We start from the raw sequence: 24,156 nt of genomic DNA, 5'->3' as shown, positions 1-24,156 counted from the left end.
CAGGCATGTGAAGGCTGTGATCCCAATCACCTAGCAACCCCCTAGAAACTTGAAAACAAGCATCAGACCCACCGCAGCCTCCTGGGATCTGGGGAAGGCCCTCTGCTCACCAATCAGCTGCTTCTACTTTGAATTTTTACCACCAATCAAGTCACCAAGGTCGTGCCCTTGAGGTCCCAGGATTGCACACTGGCCACCCTCCCACCTCCCGGCCCCTGCCTCAGCCGTACCCCCAGCCTGGGACGCTCTCACTCCTCCAATTGCAGGACTACCTCTGTCTCCTTCAAGGTATTGATCAGACACCACCTTCTTGGAGAGGCCTTCCCTGGCCTGTATTGAAACCACCTCCCGCAACCCACAGCACTCTCCACTGCTTCCCCGCTCCATGTCTCTCCACAGCAGTTACTGTCCTCAAACATAAGTCATTTTGATTTCACTTATTTGTATGTTGCTGCCTTCACCACAAGGGCAGGGACCCAGCCTACTTTGCTCACTGCCTAGCACAGTGCCTGGCACATAATGTGCTCAACAGAGACCAGCTAAATTAACACATAAAATACTATCTTACACTCTTGTGTTTTCGTATCTCAGGAGTCCAAACCAGTTGGAGTCCACAGATCTGTGTGTTGGTGTCTTGTAGAGTGGATTTTTAAAATTTGACATTAAATAGCATCACACAGAATATGTGCTCTCCAGTTTGCCACACTCCCCTGCGCTCCCTACAGTCTTGCACCACCTGCACCCACTCTCATTACCTGCTCGACCCCTGAAGGCTTGGGTGTTGCAACCTTCTGATATATCTAAGGAATTGAGAGTGCTCCAACTTATTCCTGGGGAAGAGGGCAGTCTTCTATGCCAGTAATAAGCATTATAATTAATAGTGGCAACTATCACTGGCTGAATGCTTATGGCTGGGCTGAAGACATTCATCACTTAATTCTCCCGATGCCCCATTTCACAGAAGAGGGAACTGGACCTGGGGAGTTAAATGACTGGCTAAGGCTGCACAGTTGGGAAGGCGGTGAAGACTCAAGCCTAGTAGAGGCGGGGTGCTGAGTTTCACATTCACAAAATGTCGCAGTCACACAGGAGGTGGTAACAGTGTCCTGAAGAAGTGCAGAGAGGTCCACTCTTGGCTTCAGTTAAGCTCAGAATGGTCCCTAGGTGACCCAGAAGGGGGTCCTCTAGTGGTAACTTCATCAGGCACACCAGTGGTGGGGGTGGCCCAGGGTCACATCACCAAACACCAGGGATGCTGGTGGTGTGAAAGGCCGCTTGGAGCTCCAGGCAGGGGGTGGCACTGCCTTAGATTAATTGCGTGGCTTGGTTTCCTTCTACTTAGGGCAAGAAACCTTAGCTTTTCCTTTAGGGTAGTGGAAATCCTCTTAAAACAACAACAACAACAACAACAAACAATTACAGCCGATTTTTAAAAAGTAAATAATAGTACAAGTGGCACACAGGTATATGATGAAAATTGTGAGGGAATGATTAGAATTTGGCAATCACTGGCTTGGTACAACCCGGACCTGACATCACTTGATGTGTGGCTTGGTACAACCCTGACATCCGTTGATGTCATTCGGCTGTCGGTTAGACCTCAGGTGCCACACCCACAGCCGAGCCCTGATGTCACCGCCCCTCCTGCTCCTCCCGAAGCACTCCCCTCTCCTCCGGGTACTTGGAAAATCATCTTGGCTACGGTTCCTCCCATCTTTCAGTTCCCACATACAATCCATCAGCAAAGCCTGTTGCTCTCCCTTCAACTTAAACATCCACGATCGGACCCTTGCCACCTCCCCCGTAGGCCAGGCGATCGTCCTCTCTCCCCGAAATCAGGCCAGTTGCTTCCTGATTGGACTCCAGTCACTTATTCCCCATAGTGCAGCCAGTGTCTCCTCTCCTGACACTCTCCGGGGCTCCTGCTCCCTCAGAGGAGCAGAGGAGCCCAAGTCCTTCTGGCCATCCACAGAGTGTGGTGGGACCCAATTCCCTCCCTCCCTAACCCCATCCCCTTCTCCGCCCACTCTCTGCAGCCACAGGGGCCCCCACTCTGTCCGCAGACTGACCAGATGTGCTCCCATCCCAGAGCCTTCGCCCTGCTGCTCCTTCTGCCTGGAAGACCTCTCCCCCGGAGCCCTGCAGCGGTGCCCTCACCCTCGTCTTGTCTTTACTCAAAAGTTCCCTTCTCTGTGGAGCGTTCCCTGGCCCCGAATATTTTCTACTCCCTTCCTTGCCTGACATTTTCGATCCTGCACGCATCATCTAACACATGATATACTTTTACGTATTTATCTACTGATCCCGTTTGCTGTCCCCTGTGACTTTTGATGGCTCCACAGCTCAGCCTAGAGCAGTGCCTGGCACGCAGCAGGTGCTCACAAATATTTCTTAAATGCATGAGTCCAGGGCACCCCAAGTGGAATCAACCCTTTGCTCCCTGGTCCCAAATGCTAAGGAGAAAGGACGAAGCAGCTGGTAGTGACAGCTCAGCCTCTCTCGGTCTCCAGACCCTGCAGAAAGGACAAAAGCTGGCCACCCACCCGACTGGTCAGACCCCTCTCCTGGAAAAGAACGCAGGGCAGGCCGTCACCTGATGAAATCACCTGCAGTCCGCAGCCCCCAGTGCTGCCTTGGCAAACAGTGAACAGCCTCCAGAGCCATTTCTTGTTTTTAACGGGCTCAGATCCAGGGTCTCGAAATGCTTAGATCTCCTTCCTCCTCATTCCAGAGGAAGCGAGCTGTGAGGTGCTCTTGGCCAGCACTCACCCTTTCCAAATCAGCTGGCGGACGAGCGCTGTGTCAATCCATGAGTAAAGGACAACAGTGCCCCGGAATGACAGCAGCATCTGTGCATGGGCAGTGCTACGTGCTAAGCCTCCCCTTGGGGACAGTAACCTGCTTTATTAAAACTGCCATAGCGACGAGGCTGTGTAAACCCACATCTCTTAACACAAAAACATATGATCTCATCCCCTTGCCCAGCCCTGGCCCTGATGCAGAAGGACAGCTCCGACGGGAGGGAAGGACCTGAACGACGCGGCCACACAGAAATGAAAAGGCCAGTTTTCAAGCTTTTCAATGCAGCTGGGCCAGCCAACCTCAACTTCTTTCGTCCAACATAAACCTGGGGACATGCAGACAAAAACAGACCCGATTTCTTTCCATGACCAAACCTTCCCACCACACCGGGCCGAGGGTGAGGTCACTCTGACACCTCTGTGACTCTGATGGGCTGGAGAGGCCTCACCACCACCCCCATCTGTTGGGATTTCAACTTGGGGGCCCAAACCACCCAACTGCTAGAATGCAGTTTCTCCCATGACACTCCTGAACTGCCTCCCCATTCACGGTGGCTTTTTGGGGGCCTCTCTGTGCACCACTGTGCTATCATTTGTTTGATATTTTTATTTAATGTGATTTAAGAAAAAACCCTTTAATCTCAATCCAAGTTAACTATGTCAAGTTAGAGAACTAAAGTGCGAGTTATATATATATTTTTTGATGCACCATCCAATAAGTCCATCATTGATAAAAATCAATGTTTTGCTGACCTGCCACAGATGACGACCTTGCCAGTGTCATAGGAAATGCTGAATGAATTTGCTCTTCTAAAGGTCTAAGTCAGAGCAAACACTATCTATGGGGACTTAGCAAGGTGCCAGCGAGTTTCAGGATTCAAAACATGACTTTTTTTTTTTTTTTTTTTTTTTGCCATTCCTGAGGCTTAGGTGGCTCCTGTCTGTTGGAGGCCTGCTTCAGCTGGGAGCAGGGGAACCCCGCACCCCTCCCAGACAAATCCCTGTGGCCCTCAACTTGGGTGATTTTGATGTATAACTAATGAGATGCCTTCCTATGGCTAGTTTCTTAAAATTATAGACATATCATTAGAGTCTGTGATGGCAGGGTATCCTAGGGAAAGCAGTGGAAGGAAGGATGGGGCAGGGAGAAAAATAAAGGCGGAGTAAGTAAACACAGGACCTTGACTTAAATTCATTCTAATCACTGTTTTCTCTGCCTGGACTATTGCAGTAGGCTCCTAAGCTGTTCTTCTATTCTCCGTTTGGTGGCCAGAGGCTTTTTCTTTTGAGACAGGGTCTCACTCTGCTGCTCAGGCTGGAGTGCAGTAGTGTGATCACGGCTCACTGCAGCCTCGACCTCCCCAGGTTCAGGTGATCCTCCCACCTCCGCCTCCTGAGTAGCTGGAATTACAGGTGTACACTACCATACTCAGCTAATTTTTGTATTTTTGTAGAGATGGGGCTTCACCACGTTGCCCGGGCTGGTCTTGAACTTCTGGGCTCAAGTGATCCTCCTGCCTTGGTTTCCCAAAATGTTGGGATAACTGGCATGAGCCACCGTGCCTGCCTGGCCAGGACTTCTTTTAAAACAGTCAGTGAAATCATCATATTCATTTGCTCTTTGTCTTCCAGTGACTGCCCGCCTCACTCAGGGTAAAAACCAAAGTCCTCCCTCTGTCCTACAAGGTCCTCAGTGATCTGGACGCTCACTCGCCCCAACTACAACTCCTACTGTGCTCTCTCTCTCTAAGCTTCCTCTGCTCCAGTCACATTGACCTCCTCCTTGTTGTTCCTCGAACACACCAAGCACGCTTCTGCCTCAGGACCTTTGCACCTGCCACTCCTTAGCCCAGACTCAGTACCTCATTGCTTTCAGGTTTCTGTAAATATCACCTTCTCAGCAAGGCTTTCTCTGGACTGTGCTGATTAGAATCATGCCCTCCTCTCCCTTCTTGCCTTTTGCTGCTCTTCCTGGTGCTTCCGTGTGAGTAAATGAAGAGTAAACATTCTCAGGGGACACGCAGGCTGCAGATGGTGCCTTTGGGGTGAGTGGTGTACACGGTGGGTGGGGAGTCAAGGGCTATCTCTGCTTTGTATTACTTGGATATTTTAAAGTTTTGCTTGTGTAATTTTATTGATTGTTTTGAGATGGAGTCTCCGTCTGTCTTCCAGGCTGGAGTGCAGTGGCGCGATCTCAGCTCACTGCAACCTCCATCTCCTGGGTTCAAGTGATTCTCCTGCCTCAGCCTCCCTAGCAGCTGGGATTACAGGCAAGTACCACCAAGCCCAGCTATTTTTTTTTTTTTTTTTTTTGTATTTTTAGTAGAGACAGAGTTACACCATGTTGACCAGGCTGGTGTTGAACTCCTGAATAAACAAAAAATAAATAAAAGAAATGCAGCAAGAGGGCCACAGGTTTCTAGAACAATGGGAGAGGGCAGGATTTGGCACTTACCATTCCTCACGGGTCTGCAGGCCTGTCTGTGTGCTACCCCTACGTGAAGCAGGCCCTGGGATTTAGGGGAAGAGGGCACACAGTGGGCTTTCTACAGATGACCAAGAAACATAGGACACTCTCTGTTGTGGCCACATATCACCTGCTACACTCTATCTGGGGCCAGTCTGCTCCCAGGGGCCCCCAAGCTGTGCGTTCTTTCCTTGAGGAGAAGGACATTAAGGTCCACCTGGCATGGAGCAGGCTGAGGATGAAGGGGGTACCACACACCCCTCTCCAGGCCACATCCTTCTCCTGATTCCTCTCTTACCTGTTTTGTATGTTAAAAGGGTTCAGCTGCTACAAATGAATATGTGTGCGTGTATAACGCACACACAAACACATGCACATATACGCTTCGGTCCTAGACTGAATCACCAGGCCCTTTTTCATCCGTAGACTTTGGGTGCCAAAGAGCACTGAATTGAGAGGCCAGGAATGAGGTGTGAACTGCCGTAAATCACTGACTTTCTTTGAGCCTCAGCTTCCCTGTCTGTAAAAACACAGCCCATAAATAACTTTAGGTATAAGGTTTGACTATGAAATTCTAGGACAGATTCTAGAACCTATCGCTATGCCACCATACTCAATAAGATGAAAAAGGATTTCAGTCAGAAGGCCTGATTGCAAATCTTGATTTTTGCCACTTCCCATTAAGCAGGTACCTTGTGCAAATGATTTAGCCACCCTGCACCTCAGTTTCCCCAACTGCAAAGCAGGGAGAATAACAGTGCCTCCTTCTCAGGGTTGCTCTGAGTTTTGAGAAGAAAAAAAAAAAAAAATTATATATATATATATATATATATATACAGTTTTTAGTTCAATGCTTGACATACAGAAAGCACTTAATGCATGTGAGCTTTTATGTATTTATTTACTTATTTGAGACAGAGTTTCTCTCTTGTCAGCCAGGCTGCAGTGCAATGGCATGATCTCGGTTCATTGCAACCTCTGCCTCCTGGGTTCACGTGATTCCCCTGCCTCAGCCTCCTGAGTAGCTGGGATTACAGGTTCCCACCACCATGCCCGGCTAATTTTTTGTATTTTTAGTAGAGATGGAGTTTCACCATGTTAGCCAGGCTGTTCTCGAACTCCTGGCCTTAAGTGATCCACCTGCCTTGGCCTCCCAAAGTGCTGGGATTACAGGAGTGAGCCACCGTGCCCGGCCACATGTCAGCTTTTCAACAAGTATCATCTCACGCAGAGTTAAAAAACGGAGTCCCTCTAGACTAAATCTTGTCTGCATGTGTGTTTGATTTAGGTCTGCCCAAAAGGAAAGGATTTTAAAAATTGAATGGCCTTTTTCTTAAATTGCGAGATTTCACATCAATTCAGCTTTCTGGCTTTGCTTGAAAAATGCAAAGATCTGGCTTTGATGGGCCCACGGTGGGCTGGACCCAAGTAGCGAAGACCCACTTGACAAGGTCCTTCTCTGGTCTTCCACCGCCCCTACCATGCCGACTTCCTCCTTGCCAGCACCTGCCTAGCCCTGTGGACATGGAGTTTGCAACCCTTAGCTGATTCAATTCCAAGTGAAGGGAGCAGCTAAATAAATCTGCAAAGGTAATGCTCTACTGGGGCCTAGAGACCTGCAGAGAACAGGCATTCAGCGGGGAAGAGAGGCTGTGGGGTCAGGTACAGTTTGGAACAGAGTCTTGACCTGGACAGGTAGGGGATGAAGAGGGCTATGAAGTTGAGCCACAGGTGGGGAAGAACCTGTGTCCTGCACTGTCCTCTGGCCACTGGTGTCCACCTAACAGGCTGGAACTCATTCAGCAGCCCTCTCCTGGCCCTCAAATGTCCCTGGAATGTCCGCAGTGCTGTAGGATCAGCTTGTGAGCTCCCTGCCATGCCCAAGGCAACACCTGCTAATGGGCTGCAGCAGGCTGGGCCCCATCAGACCTGACCAACTGCCCCAGAATAGCTCTGTCTCCAGCAGAGGGGAGAGAAAGGCCTGGGGCACAAACAGCAGAAATCGGGAGCCACACATGGGCAAAAGGAATCTCTTATTTTTCACCTAGTAATGTGCTCACTGCTGCTGGTGGCAACTCTTGCTGTGCCTGTAACTCAATCCAGAATAATTACACTGGATTCTGGAGACCTGTTGCTCAGAGGTTGTTGTTTTTCTTTTGATGGTGCAAAGGTGAACCACTCCTGACTCTTGGACATTACAAAATAAAGTCAAATGTTATTGCTGGTTTCAGCTACGAAAAGCCAAGGCTCCAAATCGGTTCCTAAACCCAAAATCAATTAAGCAGATGTCGAGGAGGCCGGACTGAGATTCTATTAATAAGCATCGGGTTGTCAGAGAGACCATGCAGTTAAGTTTTTCTCCGTTGCTTTCTGCTGCCTCTGGTTGCAGAAGTTCCTGGGAGAAAATTCTGCTATGGTCATCGTCAACCGTAGCACAGAGGTGGCAGAGCATACGTGGGAAAGGGCAGGGCTTGGGTGTAATTGACGGGGCTCTGCAATGATTGGTCATTTCCTCTCTGAGAAGCTCCACCCAGAAATATTCCTCTAACTTGAAATGCTACAATCACCATCCCTGGGAGGGGATATTTATTCAATGGGGCAGGGCTTCCAGGGTGTTTTCCCCATTTTTCAGAAGGGGCTACGCAGAGCTGCTGCCCAGCCCCAGGCCTGGTGGGTGATGTTTGCAAAGCAGCTTAAGTCCCCCCTTCCCCACCTCCCCCAATCTGTTCCTCCTGCCCCCGCCTTCCCATCTCTGTAAATGGCACTGCCATCTGCCCAACGGCTCAGCCAAAAACCTAGGAGTCATCCCCGGTTCCTCTTCCCTCACCCACCCACTCATGATCCATCAAGCAAACCCTGCCGACCTCCCAAGCAGCACCGGAATCCACCCACCTCTCTCGCTCTGCAGCGCCCCGTCCTGCTCTGTACCACCAGCATCTCCCACCTGGACCACTGCAAACACCACCTGATCTCCCTGCTTCCGCTCTTGTCCCTGGGCCACCCTCTTCACCCGCAGCCGGGGTGTGCTTCTGAGAACATGCACGCATAGCTGACCGGCTCAGAACATTCTGGGGACCTTCCACTGGGCTTGCAATCAAATCCAGACCCTGCTGCATGGCCTGCTGGAGACCACCAGGTCTCCCCTGTCTGCTCTCTGCCGCCCCCTTCCCCATCCTTCTCCCCTTCATTCCCAGGTCCTGCTGCCCTCCTCCAAGGTCCTGGGAAACCTCTTCCTGCCACAGGGTTCTTGCACGTGCTGTGCTTCTGCCTGCAGTGCTCCTGCCTCGGGTTTCCACGTGAATGTCTCCTCATGACGCAGGTCTCCCCAGTGTTAGGCCGCACAGCCACACTTCCCACTGCTAGGGGAGCTGCCCTCACTGGGACCCTTGCTCCTGATCTCTGGTGTGGCTGAGACCCTCAGTTGCCCACAAATATCTCTTTCCCCTTCTTCCTCTGATCAGGCCCTGACTTTATTTTCAATGCACCCAGCTAGGAAACATTTCCCAGACTCCTTTATGGCCAAAGATGTGCCAGGAGCCTGCCTGTGGCCTTCCAGCCCTGCTCTCTTGTCCAGTTCTCCACTCCAGGGCACTGGCCTGGAGGTGCTGGTTCAACAAGCCCCTTCACTCTCTGGGCTTTGGGTTGGATTTGACTGACAAGGGCCCCTGGCAGGAGATCGGAGAAAGAAGAAAGTGAGGTTGGCGGACAGATTCCTCCACCTTCCTCTCTGTGGTGCCAACAGAGGGTGACAGCTCTTGTGGGGTGAACCTCTGTGTCTCTGGGTTCCAGTAACCTCTTGTCCCACTGTTGCTAATTAGCCTGGGGCACTGCCCTATCCCTAGTGGTTTCCTCGCACTTGCTCACACCTTAGCAGAAAATACTTAAACCGTCTTCCAATGATTCAAATTTGCGTGTGCTTTATAATTCTCGCTGAGATCATGTGGCTAAGTAAATAAGATCTATTCGTGTTGCATGTGACTTCTGAAGTGGGTTTTTTTTTCTTTTTCCTGCCCTTCTGCCTCTGTTTCCTCTTTCTTGCTGCCTAGAGTGTGGCTGTGATAGCTGGAGCTCCAGCAGCTGTTCTAACCACAAGGTGACTTTGCAGATGGAAGCTATGCAGTAAGTATGATGGAACAGAAAGGTAGAGGAGGAGCTTGGGTCCCTGATAACCTTGAAGCCACCAAGCCAGCCCTAGACTGCCTGCCTCCAGACGTTTGTATAATTCTGCCTTGTTTAAGCCACTGTTATTTTACGTTTTCTTTTACACGCAGCCAAACCTAATCCTGATACACTTAACTTCCCAGAACCCAAGTGATCTCCCAAATGTTGCTGAATTGAAAAAAAATCATCTTACAGGAATGTGCTTGGCAAGCTGAACACCAGTGTGGGTCCAAATGAGCCTCTCTTCTTCCTGAGATAACCTGCATCCACATGTTTTTCCTCCTCTAGTGATCCGCGGCAGGAAGGCCAGGAGGTGGGATCTCAGAGAGGCTGAGCTGGAAGTTACCACCGATCTGGTATCTGGAATCTGGGTATGTTGTCCTGGGCTTCCAGCCATTTGGCCCCTACGGAGAGTACTTGAGCCTGTGATTTGGAATTGATCTCCTGGATATCAGTCTGTGGCACAGGGTGTGGTTTCCTTGTGTTCACAGATGGAAAGTGGAAAACAGGAGGCCGGCCAGACCTCTGCTACGCCTTTCTTTCAAAAGCCTGCCTCTCCCACTGGACAGCTCTCCAGGCTGGATCCCTGCAACTTTCAGGATCTGGGGTGGGTCTCAGATTTAGTAAAGCACAAACAAGCACACAGTTTGTATATGATCCCCACCCTCCCTTACTCTAAGCCCACCCAGGCCTGGGCCCCTCTCCTCGAAGTTTGACTGATGCGGCTGCCTATTGGACAGTTCCTGTTGGCTTTTCACAGGCACCTGCAACTTCCCAGGTCCAGAACTGAGCTTTATTTATTGATTTATTGAGATGGAGTCTCGCTCTGTCACCAGGCTGGAGTGCAGTGACACGATCTCAGCTCACTGCAACCTCCGCCTCCTGGGTTCAACCAAATCTCCTGCCTCAGCCTCCCCAGTAGCTGGGACTATAGGTGCATGCCCCTACGCCCAGCTCATTTTTGTATTTTTAGTAGAGATGGGGTTTCACTATGTTGGCCAGGATGGTCTCAATCTCCTGACCTCTTGATCTGCGCGCCTTGGCCTCCCAAAGTGCTGGGATCACAGGCGTGAGCCACCGCACCCGGCCCAGAGCTTCTAACCATGGTTTTCCCCATCTCTGTATACAGAAAATCCATTCTCATAGTTTTTCAGGCCACAACCTTGGAGTCATTCTCAACTCTTCTTTCCCATCCCTCATCAGTTCCATCAGCACTTGTATCAGCTCTACCTTTGAAATATGACCAGCACTTAGTACTTTCCTCACTCTGGTCTGAGCCGCCATCATCTCATGCCTGGATCATTGCAATAGACTCCTCACTGGGCTCATCTCATGCATGGACTGTTGCAGTAGACTCCTTACTGGACACCCTGCTCTCATTACACCTATTCAGTCTATTCTTCTAGAGGGGTCCTATGAAGACACAAATCAGATGCTCAATGTCCTCCTCTGCTCAATGTCCTCTATTGGTGTCCGTCTCACTCAGAAAGCCAAAATCTTCCTCCCACTCAAAGGCTCATGCCCTGCACGGTCCATCCAACCACACCTCCCTATTACCGCTCACTCTTCCTGCTGCCCTTGTGCACACTGCTCTGGCCTCTTTGCTGCTCTGAGCCTGCTGGGACAGCATCTGCCTCAGGGCCTCTGCACACACTGTTCCCTCTGCCTGGAGTGCCCTTCCCCAGGGATCCCCCTTGACTGGCTTCCTTACCTTCTTTGCTCAGATTTCCCCTTCGCAATGAGACTACCCTATAGAAAATCCCAGCGATTCTTTTCTCCACCTTTCTCCTGGTTGATCGCCCCTCCTGGCTTCCCCTCCTGGCTTTATTCTCCTCCTCACTTTCTGCTCTCTTATGTACTATAGATTCGATGTGTTTTGTTAACTCTTGCATTAGAATGTAAGCTCTGTTTAGTTTGTTTGCTGTTGGATCTCCTTTGGCACACAGTAGGTGCTCAGGAAACACCTGCTGAATGAATTGAGTCTGGTCCACAGTTTGAGCAGCTGCTTCAGAGAGCGCCACGTGAGGGTGTCATGAGCATCTCTCCAACTGGACTGCACACCAGCTACCTGCCTTCTTCTGGTGCTAGCTTCTGAATTTTCCTTTAGGGAACCTGCTCTATCCCAGTCCCAGTCCTCGTGGTTCAAGTGGGGTTGGCTCCAGTCCTGGCTCCAGGAATGTGCATGTGACTCCATCCGGCCAACCACTGTGTTCCATTCCCCTGAGTCTGGTTGACCAGAAGTCCCAGACAGTGTCAGACCAAAAAGACTCAATTTGGGGACTCTCTTCTAGGTGAGAGAAACTCTCTTTCCACAGGGATGGCTTGTACCTGTATGGTGTTCATGTGGGTCTGGTGATGCCAGGAATGCTGCCTGGAGAGCTGGCCTGAGAGTGAAGCCAACTTGGAGGAAAGCTGAGATCAGGGAGATGGAGGGACAGAGGCCATCCAGAGACAAAACTCCTGGATCCAGCCACACCTGAAGCTCAATGTATATTTGGACTTATTCATATGAGTCCAATAAAGTCCCCTTTTTGATTCCTCAATCCTGCTTGAGTTGGGTTTACATCACTCGTAACTGAGAGAATCTGGGCTGACAGTGGTTGTGACACACACGTTTTTAACATCCAGTGGAAGGCTGGTTCCCGTGGCACTTTTGCAGGCCCCAAAACCACCACTCAGTTGCTTTTCACCAGCCATGATGGTGCAACTCTGTTCATCAGCAGAGGCAGTAACGGCAGAAGAACCCACGGCAAACTTGATTGACAAGTGTCAAATTATGGGGTATGTCGCCATGCCAGGCTCACCTCACATACCTGGCAGAGTGGGTGCCAGCTCACCTGCATGAGTGTGACACCACTCACCCCACTGTGTCGGCTGGGAGGAGACTCTAATGGTGCTGTTCAGTGCCACATAAATGATTTTAATGTCATTTTTATATGTAAAGTTTGCTAGAGACAAACAATACTGTGGCATTGGCCCAGGGTGCTCTAACAGAGGATGGCTTTAACAACCCAAGTGAGAGCTAACTGTCACATATATGACAGGTGCCAGGTATTCAGTCCTCACAAGAATGCCAAGGAGACAGATCATCATCTCCACTTTATAGATGAGTAAACTGAGGCACAGAGAGGGCAAGTCTTTCCCAAGGACACACAGTCAATGGTAGAGTGAGGATTTGAACCTGGTGGCTAATGAGACACCTCTTACCCTTGCAACTTTACTTGGAGTATTTTCATTTAAACATGTTCTGACAGGCTGGGTGCAGCAGCTCGCACCTGTAATCCCAGCACTTTGGGAGGCCGATGGGGACGGATTGCTTGGGCTCAGGAGTTTGCAACCAGCCTGAGCAACATGGCAAAAGCCCATCTCTAAAAAAAAAAAAACCCCAAAAAACTCCCCAAATTAGCTGGGTGTGATGGTGCACACCTGTAGTCCCAGCTACTTCGGGGGCTGAGGTAAGAGGATTGCTTAAGCTCAGGAGGTTGAGGCTGCAGTGAGTAGTGATCATGCCACTGCATTCCAGCCTGGGTGACAGAGCAAGCCCCGTCTCAAAAAATATAAACAAATAAAAATAAAGATGCTCTGAGAGGCAAAGAATTCTTTTAAATGCAAACAACAGGCCAGGCGTGGTGGCTCACACCTGCGATCCCAGCATTTTGGGAGGCCGAGGTGGCGGATTGCCTGAGGTCAGGAGTTCGAGGCCAACCTGGCCAAGACGGCGAAACCGCGAATCTACTAAAAATACAAAAATTAGCTGGGCATGGTAGCAGACACCTGTAATTCCAGCTACTTGGGAGGCTGAGGCAGGAGAATCACATGAACCCAGGAGGCTCACATGAACCCAGGAGGCAGAGGTTGCAGTGAGCCAAGATTATACCACTGTACTCCAGCCTGGGCGACAGAGTGAGACTCTGTCTCAAAAAAAAAAAAAAGAAAGAAAAGAAAAGAAATGCAAACACTGCATGCAGTCTCGTGGGGCACACTTCAAATCCGACAATCTGAAGGGCCTCTAAAAGGCACCCATCTCTGCCTGGTGTGAACACTCAGGAAAATGAGCACTGGGGAATCCGCCCCGATATTCTGGGGTCTGAAGTCTGGCTGTATCCGTAACCCTCTGACACAAGAGCCACCACCAAGTGGTCTCCATGTAAGTAGGACCCCCACATCAAAAGCTTGAGAAAGTTCTTCTCTTTTCTAGTTTCTCTCCTGCTGATCAGGTCAAGAAGAAAGTCTCGGCAGGTGCTACTTCACCTTTTTTTTTTTCTTTTTTTTTCTTTTTTTTTTTTTTGAGACGGAGTCTCACTCTGTTGCCCAGGCTGAAATGCAGTGGCGTGATCTCGGCTCACTGCAAGCTCCGCCTCCTGGGTTCATGCCATTCTCCTGCCTCAGCCTCTCGAGTAGCTGGGACTACAGGTGCCCGCCACCGCGCCCGGCTAATTTTTTTTTTGTATTTTTAGTAGAGACGGGGTTTCACCATGGTCTCGATCTCCTGACCTTGTGATCCACCCGCCTCGGCCTCCCAAAGTGCTGGGATTATAGGCGTGAGCCACCGCGCCCGGCCGCTACTTCACCTTTAACGCCACTTCCGAAACTGCCCATCACCCTCATTACATTAGAGACACACCGGCTTTGTGGGAGGCAGCATCTTGCTGAAATTCAAAAACACTACTTGGTTTTCACCGTGTTTGGTTTTACAGTGATCCTTTGCCGAAGGCAATGGGTATTGGTTTTTTCCTTTACAGTCAGAATTTGGAGGTTCCTTTTAAAATAATATTTAAGCTTCAAAAATAAATCCAGTTAAAGAAATTCTCAAGTCATAGATCAGAATTGGGATGCTGCAAAAATTCTCTTGCTCCAGGCCAGAACCATGTCTTAATCCTCTTGGTGTCTAGAGCCTGTCGGAGCCGCAGAGGCTCTCCAGAGGTTTAGATCAAAGTAAACCAGTAAACTCTGGCAGAGACCAAAGATTCTACAGCCTCCCTGAATAAAGGACGTCTGCAAATGAGACCTTTACGTCCACATGCTTCCCTCTTATTCTTTTGGAGTGGAAGGCCAGCAAAAGTCCGTTGGTCTCAGAGGGCCACTGAGACACAGGGATGTCCCCAACTACTTTAAACATGTAATGATAATTTAGGTCACTTACGAACTAGTATGGCCCTGGAAGCAGTTCCCCTGGGCATTTGATAATTCCAAATGACAGCTTAGGGAGTCAAATGCACGCAGGGAAAGGAAAATCGAATATACGTGGTACAGCCCCAACTCCTCAACCTTGCAATTAGGAAACAGAACAAGCCCCTCGTCTTGTGTATCTGGCACCAGTCCTCCCAACTGGACCCTAATGAGGATGGACATCTGTTCTCTGCCCTGGGACTGGAAAGAATCCTGGGATTATCTCAGTCGAGAAGTCTCCAGCCCAGAGGGCTGTCAGAACTGCTGCACGGATGAGCAGAAAATAGCAAATGATAAATTTTTTAGGACCACCCGCTGCATGCCAGTTGTAGCAGAGACTGTGAGATAATGTATTGGGCTTTTTTGGGACATGCATTATTGATCTGGGTCTGTCTAGTGGTTTATAAAAAGCCTATCATGCCCCTCCCACAACCACCTTCCCATCCCTCACCTCCTGAAGGAGGCTCAGCCTCCTTTAAAACGCAGTGCTGCTGGTGGAAGAGGTCTGGCTTGTTTATAGAGGGCAAGACTTGTAAGCCCTGATCTATGCTGTGTAATGTTATTGGGCAAGAGCTGACACAGGCCACTGAACACCAGGGGCTCTAAACCCACCGCATCTACCTCCTAGAATTTATCCTTCCGAAGCACTCCCTTGCCTGTGCAAAGATGCCTGTTTAAATTTCCAGCAACAATATCCATAACAGTGAAAAACTAACAAACGCACACACTACCAACCTGAAAACAACTCAATATCCATCCCAGGAATCTGGCTAAATAGAGCAGTGGCTAAGATCATGCGTTCTGGGTTCAAATCTTGTTTTTCTCTTTTTTTCTGAGATGGGGTTTTGTTCTATTGCCCAGGCTAGAGAACAGTGGTGTGACCTAGGCTCGCTGCAGCCTTGACCTCTTGGGCTCAAGTGATCCTCCACCTCAGCCTCCTATTAGCTGCTACTACAGGTGTGTGCCACCATCCTTGGCTGATTTTTACATTTTTTGTTAAGACGGGGGGTCTCACTATGTTGCCCAGGCTGGTCTCGAACTCCTGGCCTCAAGTGATCCTCAGGCTCCCAAAATGCTGGGATTACAGGCGTGAGCCACGGCACCCAGCTCAAATCATGTTTAATCACATTCCAGCTGTGCAAACTTGGACAAGTGGCTTCTCTCTGCCTCAGTTTTTCCATCTGTCAAATGGAGAGAAGAAATCTCTGTATTTTAAGTCAGCCGCGGCTTTCTTTGTTCTCCTCTCTCCTGTGTCTACTTCATACCCGCTGTTGGTTTCCTTTTATCTGCATACGCTGTTGGTTTCCTTATATCTGCATATGCTGTTGGTTTCCTTATATCTGCATACACTGTTGGTTTTATTCACGAGTCACAGATGCAATATTCAGTCAGATTCAGACATGAGACTTAGCTGGATCATGTTGCAAAAATGTGTTGTTCCTAAGAATGGGTATTCAGCCACTCACCTGTTGATTCGGGCCCCAAATCTCGGAGCTGCCCTTGAAACGTCTCTTTGCCTTAACCCACATACCTAACCCATTGATCAGTTTATTTCCCAAACATATATCAGGTGGGACCGCATCTCAGCGCCCAGGTCTGAGCTTCCATCATCACTGCCCTATCACGGCATCGGCCTCCGAATTGGTGTCCTGTTTCTGCCCTTACCCCTGCAATTTAATTTCATCAAAAGAGCTGGGGGATCCTGTTGGAACCTAAGTGAGGTCACGGCCTCCCTCTTCTTAAGGCCCCCTCATCCATGTCTATTTCACTAAGAATCAAACTCAAAGCCCCCACCATGGCCACAAGGCCTGGTGCAACCCGGGCCAAGTTGGCTCCTCAGCCTCATCTCTCTCCATCACGGCCCCAGCTCCCTCCACTCCGGCTCCCTGGCAATTTTTTTTTCTCCAAACCACCGAGCTCATTTCTATCTCAGTATCTTTGAATTTCCTGTTCTCCTCACCTGGAATGAGCCTCCCCCAATTCTCTGGCTCCTGACACAGCACACTGAATGCAACTAATGCGTAATAAACATCTGCTGGATGAATGAATGAACGTGCAGGGCATCGGAAATTCTAGGCATGACTACAGCCGAAACAGCGTCAGGGCTACACAATGTGAGGCCAAGAAGCTCTGAGGTCTAGGTGCTGCCTGCAAGACCTCTCTGCAAAATTCTGCAAGAAACAAAACACACCTCTCTGGCCACAGTCTGCAGACTCCCCATAGTTATCAAATGCGCCTCATTCTAAATGCTGCCAGGAGATAGGTATCCTATGTGTCAAATTGTCAATAAAAGCTCTGGGCTCTGATTGCTTCCTGGCTACAAATTCTTTTTGCACTGAGAAGCTCCCGGAGGAAAAAATCTATACTTGTGATCATTAACACAAAGCATTGCAAAGAACAACTTGGTTTTATGTAAATTACCTTTTCCTGGTAGCTAAAAGACAAATTCAGGTTGTCAAGGCTAACCTAGTCAACCTTCACAACCAACAACATGCTGTTATCCTTTAAGAGTGGACAGAGACTGAGGGACCACCCTTCACAGGATCAATGATTGGCAGTCTTTGCCATAACCCACAACAGCCTCCAAAATCTGGCTCTAGGCTCATGTCTCATTTTTTTTTTTTTTTTTTTTTGAGACAGAGTCTCACTCTGTCACCCAGGCTGGAGTGTAGTGGCATGATCTCCACTCACTGCACTCTTTCTCCTGGATTCAAGTGATTCTTGTGCCTCAGTCACCTTAGTAGCTGGGGTTACAGGCGTGCGCCACCACGCCTGGCTCATTTCTGTAGTTTTAGTAAAGACGGGGTTTCACCACGTTGGCCAGGCTGGTCTCAAACCCCTGACTTCAGATGATCCACCCGCCTCAGCCTCCCAAAGTGCTGGGATTACAGGCGTGAGCCACCGCACCCAGCCTGTTCTCTTTAACTCTTTGGAGAAATCCAGGAATAGTTCTGCAACTGGAGAAGGGTAGAGACCCCTAACCTTGAGGACCCATTTGTGACCCCAAACACGTGTGGGTGGCCCGTGTCTTGGTTTCAATGTACTCAAAAGTGAGCACTACGAATCAACACCACTGCCTCACCTCAGGAGCCTCAGCCTAACCCAGGGACCCTGCACTGAGGGGCCGAGGTGCCACCCTGGGGCCCCGAGGCTTACCCAGCTCCACGTCCTGGTCGTCCGTCAGCACCAGGATGATGTTGGGGCGGATGTTCCTGCGGTCCCTCTGAAACCTGCCTTTCAGGCGGTGGTGCGACAGGAAGGCCGAGCTTCCACCCAGCAGGGAGAACACAGTTGCAGACAGCAAGCCCAGCACGAGGCTCGGGGGGCCCATCTTCTTTTTTTTGCCGATCTGGTGCTTCTTTTGGGATGCCGGAGTCTGAAGTTGCGTCTGTGGCTTTGTTTCTTTTCCCAAGTCCCTCTTCACTCGCAGATCTAGAGGAGGAGGAAGAATCAGGTCAATATTTATGTCAAGGCTGCCGGCTGCTCATTCTTGCATAATGATTTGTACGGTGGCTGGCATGAACAATGGGAGTTTCTTTGAACAGAGGTGGCTATGGCAGAGTGAAAACCGAACTCCGCTGAAGTTAGCAAAGTCTTTACAATTTGCTTGGTCAACAGACTGGCAGAAAAGCCTTCTGCGGCCACTTCTGCAGAAACAATTTCTTCCCTGGATCCAGTGAGCCTCTGATGTGTCGGTGGCAGCCCAAGACCCGAATCAGGTAACAGCCGTCTCTGAATAATCCACCCAACTCCACAGACAAATCGTCCCCAGGGAGACGAACAGCAGTGGGCTGGTCTCAGGGGGTATTAGTGGTCCTCTCACATCTGCCCGCACCGTGGGGTACAGAGGTGAGGGAGATGAAGTTCCACCTCCCCAGCAGCGGGGGATTCAATCAGGGGTTTAAACGAGAACCTGGAGCTGGACGTTTTGGGCTGGACAACTGGCAGGTGTGAGTGCCAGATCTTCCACTCACTGGCTCAGTTTTCCCGTGAGCAAGCCCGTTTGGAACCTCGGTTTCCCCATGAATAAAACAGGTAGACAGGGTTGTTGTAAGATTTCAGTCCGCTGGGGATGTGCGTGAAAGCCCCTTGTTAAGGGATCTTGTAGTTGGGCAAGAAAGTATTCCTATTAGTTTCTTCCCCCCTCCAGAGTTTTGCTCTTGTTGCTCAGGCTAAAGTGCAATGGCGCGATCTCAGCTCACTGCGACCTCTGCCTCCAGGGTTCAAGCGATTTTCCTGCCTCAGCCTCTGGAGAAGCTGGGATTACAGGCGCCTGCCACCACGCCCGGCTAATTTTTTGTATTTTTGGTAGAGATGGGGTTTCACCATGTTGGCCAGGCTGGTCTTGAACTCCTGAACTCAGGCGATCCACCTGCCCTGGCCTCCCAAAGTGCTGGGGTTATAGGTGTGAGCCACTGTGCCCAGCCTATTAGTTTTAAGTTGCAGAATAAACGAAATGACAATAGAGAAAATTGAGCGCTGAAAGGTGGAGGGGGAAGACCTGCTACAGGCCACCGTGCCGTCAGTCACCCCCCTGGCCCCGGGTCAGACTAGGTCACCAGCGAAGGTGGGTGCGGGGAGGTGAGGACGCGGCTCTGGCTCAAGCAGGTCTCCAATCTCACCCTGCTCTTTGCTCTCTGTGGTCATTTTTTCACTTCTTGAGGAAATGAGCCTTCAAGTCCTATCCAGATATAGACTTTTGGTATCATTTATTTAAAACGAGAGAGCGTGAGCGAGAGAGCCACAGCCTGCAGATGCGCTGGGAGGAAGCCAAGTGCCGTGGGGGTGGCTGTGTCTCTGTGACCTTGAAAGGGTCTGTTTGTCCTTGCCCTCCATGGGGGAACCCCAGCCATCAGCTCAAAGTCATAACTCAGAGGCTCAGCAACGGCTCTGGGTTCGGCAGGGGGATGTGCTGTCTGCTTCATCTCTCCTGAGGACTGCAAGGTGGCCTAAGGGGTCTCCCGCCTCCCTCTTCCCTGCCCCCATCCTCCATTCTTCCCAGGACAGCCGGAGGGATCTTCCTAAAATACACATCAGATCACAGCACTGGGCAGGGGAGGGCACAGTGCCCCGTGCAGGTACAGACTGAAGGGGGTGCTCACTCCCAGGTTGTGCGAGTGCCAGGCACTCGCCTCACCTTAGTGCCAGTCCTGCGCTCACCTGCCGCACCTTCCCCGGCTGCTCATGGCTCACAGGATAAAATGCAAACTTCTTGCCAGGGCTGCCCGGGCCCGTGAGATCTGGCTCCTGCCCACTTCTCCTCCACCTCTCCTTCCCAGCCCCACTGGCTTCTTTCTGTTGAATGGACAAGTCAGGCTTCTCTCTGCCCCAGGGTCTTTGCACCTGCTCTTTTAAAAATAACTCCTGCAGCTGGGCACAATTACACCTGTAATTCCAGCACTTTTGGGAGGCCGAGGCAGGTGGATCACCTGAGGTCAGGAGTTTGAGACTACCTGATCAACATGGTGCAACCCCATCTCTACTAAAAATACACAAATTAGCTGGGCATGGTGGCACATGCCTGTAATCCCAGCTACTCGGGAGGCTGAGGCAGGAGAATCGCTTGAACCTGGGAGATGGAGGTTGCAGCGAGCCAAGATCATGTCATTGCACTCCAGCCTGGGTGACAGAGTGAGACTCCGTCTCAAAAACAACAACAACAACAAAAAACTCCTGCTTTGTACTCATGGCCCTTTCTGTCAAAAGAGCAAACGTCATCACCTCAGAGAGGCCTGCCCTGACTACCCTATTTAAAGAGCGGCCCCCAACCCAGGCACTCTGCATTTTATAACCGGTTTTATTTCTCTTGTAATCACTATTACAGCCTGCAATTTCTTATTTATTGTCCAATTCTTCCCCACTAGGGGGTCAGTTCCCTGAGGACAGAGACAGGCTTATGTTATTCATGGCTGTCTCCAGGCTTTGGCACAAAGAAATAGTTAGATAAATAAAGGAACAGAGGTTCTGTTAAGGTCCTTTGAGCTCCGCAGAGTGAGGGAAGCTGGACTCGGCAGGGCCGTGCCATAGCTTGGGTCTACGTGGCTCACAGGCGCCCATCACTGATGTCTTGCCCCAGCCACTCTCCATGGACACCAACGAGGAGCTGGCCACTGTGTTCTCTGGGCAGTGCTATGGCTGAAAAACCCCAGGAAGGGTCCCTCCTGCTCCATTTCTCCCCCAGCTCTGCTTGGCACCCTGGGAGGCTGAGCTCTACAGAAGGCACGGTCGGCACATCCTTGCTCTCTGGCTTCCGGCTGGGAGGCTGCAGCATGGGAGGTGGTGGGAAGTCCACGCACTTATTCTCTTCCCGCACACAGTAGCTCCCCAGGCAGTAGCCTTCGTGTTTCTGCGTGTGGATGCAGCTACTGCCAGGGGCCCCTCCTGGCTCTAGTGTCTCTCCAGTTCTGAGTTCACCTCTCCCTCCTCTTGCCCCATCAAGTCTAGGGAAAGTAAGGCTCCTATTGCTACCAGTTCCCGGGTGCAGCATCATTTCTTTGCTCCCTTTGCCCATCTGCCTCTGAAAATACTGCTTTCAATCAACTCTCCCAGCTGTCCTGATGCGCACCCTAATTTAATTCATTCAGGGACCTGTATCCTATGTCAGGCTGGCCAGGACAGCACGTCTCCCTTCTGTCACCTCCCCTGGGAGCAGGAAGCAGGCTCCGCTCAATGCCTCCTTCCCAGGTGGCTCTGAGGGAGTCACAATTTCAGGGGAGCTGGGGACACACTCGATGCAGTCGTCTGACATGAGAACTGAGTTTCATGGGACCAGAGGGCGAACAACAGCTTCCTTCTCAATCTCTCATATGCAGAAACATACACCTCCTGACAGCCAGAGCCATTGCGGCAACTGTTTGCTGGGCACCTGCTTTGTGCCACGTGGTGTGATGGTTAAGGACATGGACTTTGGAGTTGCTTGCTGAAAGACCCTGAGCTAGTAACACCTTTGTGCCTCAGTTTCCTCATCTGTGAAATGGGTGTGCAGGATTAAATGTGTTGATACAGTGTGCTGGGACTACAGCCTGGCCATGTGTACTAACTGGAATACATATTCCACAGTGTAAACCATTATTAGATTGATCCTACCACTGCGGCTGTCCTGCATCAGGCACTCTGTGGAATCTCCTTCAACCTCCACCAAGGCTCCCTCCTGCAAGTACTATTATTAGCCCCACAGAAAACTGAGGTTTCATTACTGTTCTGAGGCCACTCAGAGAGAAGATGGCAGGGATGGGATGTGAATTCTGCCCTCGCTCACTGGTCAGTGTGGGCTTCTCATCACGAAACTCGGATTTCCCAACTCTTTCCATTCAAGGACCACGGCCCTGATTTCTGCTGAATCTGCAGAGCCCTTAACGTGCTTCTTTAAATGGCCTCATTTTAAAATAAAAACACAAACACATGTTTTGGGGAAAGAAAACTTCCTATCCAAAGATAAATGGGAAGTGGACATCGCTTCCCTGTAGAGCTAATTGTACAAATAAAAGTCAAAGAAAGCTGAATCAGTGGAACTTGATTCAAATAGCTTCCCAGGCTTCGCGTGCCCTCGAGCTCGCACTCTCTTTTGAAGTGAGATTAGCAGGTGTTGATAGGAGTCAAAGCACATTAGCACCATCTGAGACTTTCTGCTGGAGGTAACTGGAGGCTGCGAGACAGCTGAAAAGGAGACAAACTCTAGCCATCGAATCAGTCCCTGAACCACCCGAAATCAGAGTAATCCTCAAACTATGTTGTTTATCTGATATGGTTTGGCTGTGTCCCCACCCAAATCTCATCTTGAATTGTAGCTCCCATAATTCCCACGTGTTGTGGGAGGGACCTGGAGGGAGATAATTGAATCATGGGGGTGGTTTCCCCCATACTGTTCTCGTGGTAGTGAATAAGTCTCGTGAGATCTGATGGTTTTATAAAGAGTTTCCCCTTTTGCTTGGTTCTCATCTTCTCTTGTCGGCCATTGTGTAAGACGTGCCTTTCGCCTTCTACCACAATTGTGAGGCCTCCCCAGCCACGTGGAACAATGAGTCCATTATATCTTTTTCTTTATAAATTACCCAGTCTCTGGTATGTCTTTATCAGCAGAGTGAAAACAGATGGATATATTATCAGTGGCCCATGTCCCTCTATCGGGAAACACTATGGGATGCTTTGCACTTGAAACTATGAGTGCACCAGCCAGCGTGCTAAAATGCACATTCATGTTCCTTCAGAGAGACAGATGTGGAGTGCTAATATTAGGAGAATTCCGATGGGGTGCCCTACAAATAGCAACTCTCTGAAACCAGAAACCAATCACAGGAAAAGCTTTCTGAAAGCTTGCAGCACACTCCAGTCTCTGCTCTGAGCTGTTTGCAGGTGTCAACCCAATTAATATGCACACCCACCTATCAATATTTCACCCATTTTATGGATGAAGAAGCTGAGGCACAGAGAGTTAAAATCACTTTCCCACGATCATATGGGTAAGTGGCAGAGAAGGGGTTCAAACCTAGTCTGGCCTGATTTGGGCGGCTCAACCAGGACCCCCTGGAAGCAGATCTTTGAACAAGTTCCTAAGAGTCTCCCAGCCTCAGTTTCCTCATTTGCCAGGTGGCCAGGTGCCCTCCAAGGGCCTTTTTGGCCCTGGGCCTGTGATGCCAGGGTACAGGGGGGCTGGGAAGGGCAGTCTTCATTGGGAGCCCTGGGCTGGGTAAAGATGGAGCCTGGGGCACAGTCAGCTGGACTTCGTTCCTGGCTCCCATGTTGGTTTCAGAGCACCCCCCACTCCTGGGCAGCTATCACCCGCTCTCCTCTGGATGGAAGTCAAAGCTCCGGCACCAGAAGCCAGAGAATAACAGGAGCTAATTATTTCATCAGATCAAGTCATCAGTGGGTCGATTTCTGATGAATTCCCCTGGCTCAGACTTCTCCTGGCCTTGTGCCAGTCTCTCCGGATGCTGAAGAAATCAATTAAAGATGACACAAGGGATTCTGCCTTGTTTTTTTTCCTTTTTCTTGGTAAAATATTCAAAGTGGCTAAACTGAGCACCCAGTGAACTCATGCAGCACCAGCCGCCTGCCACTCCATCCCTGCCATGGACAACACCTCTCCTTCCCACCAGCTCCTTTCCAGGTCTCTCTGGCTCCTCCTCTCCATCCTGAATCTTCTCCAGGACCTTGACAAAGGGCTTGCCAGCCCAGGAGACATCTCTAGAAACACCTAACGTCCTGAGCATTTAGAAACATCAACTTCTCTGCCGATCTGCAGAGAGGAACGGGTCTCAGAGTGACTGATGCCCTCACCTTCCCAATGCCACAAACCACAGCGGTGAACAAACACCTGGGACCTCATCCAGACCTGTTTATAAAGATCCAGATGGGCTGTTTTCCTCTGAGGATCTCCAAATCCAACAACAAGAGGAGAGAAAAGTTTGGGAACAATCAGGCAGCTGAGGTGGTGGGAGAGGAAGAAGGGGCCAGAAGCAGAAGGAGGCACTGGTCAGATGGGAAATGTCCATGAGAGGCGGGAAGAAAGAAAACTGTGGGTGTGCAGATATGTCCCACGTGCTGGGGCCAGAGCCC

General features: G+C 50.2%; 1 protein-coding gene across 11 annotated transcripts in view; it reads right to left on the bottom strand.

Annotated features, from left to right (window-relative positions):
• SULF2 (sulfatase 2) overlaps nucleotides 1-24,156 on the bottom strand; it is a 130,050-nt gene that overhangs the window by 83,285 nt on the left and 22,609 nt on the right. For all 11 annotated transcript variants that reach the window (XM_063633381.1, XM_063633384.1, XM_055266250.2 and 8 more), the window contains exon 2: nucleotides 17,755-18,030. In XM_063633381.1, the coding sequence (XP_063489451.1) occupies nucleotides 17,755-17,929 (175 nt within the window). In that variant the 5' untranslated portion in view covers nucleotides 17,930-18,030. The remainder of the gene's footprint in view (nucleotides 1-17,754; nucleotides 18,031-24,156) is intronic.

The sequence above is a fragment of the Symphalangus syndactylus genome, chromosome 24, assembly GCF_028878055.3.
Source record: "Symphalangus syndactylus isolate Jambi chromosome 24, NHGRI_mSymSyn1-v2.1_pri, whole genome shotgun sequence".
NCBI classification, from domain to species: domain Eukaryota; kingdom Metazoa; phylum Chordata; class Mammalia; order Primates; family Hylobatidae; genus Symphalangus; species Symphalangus syndactylus.
This window is presented reverse-complemented; position numbering and strand designations above follow the sequence as displayed.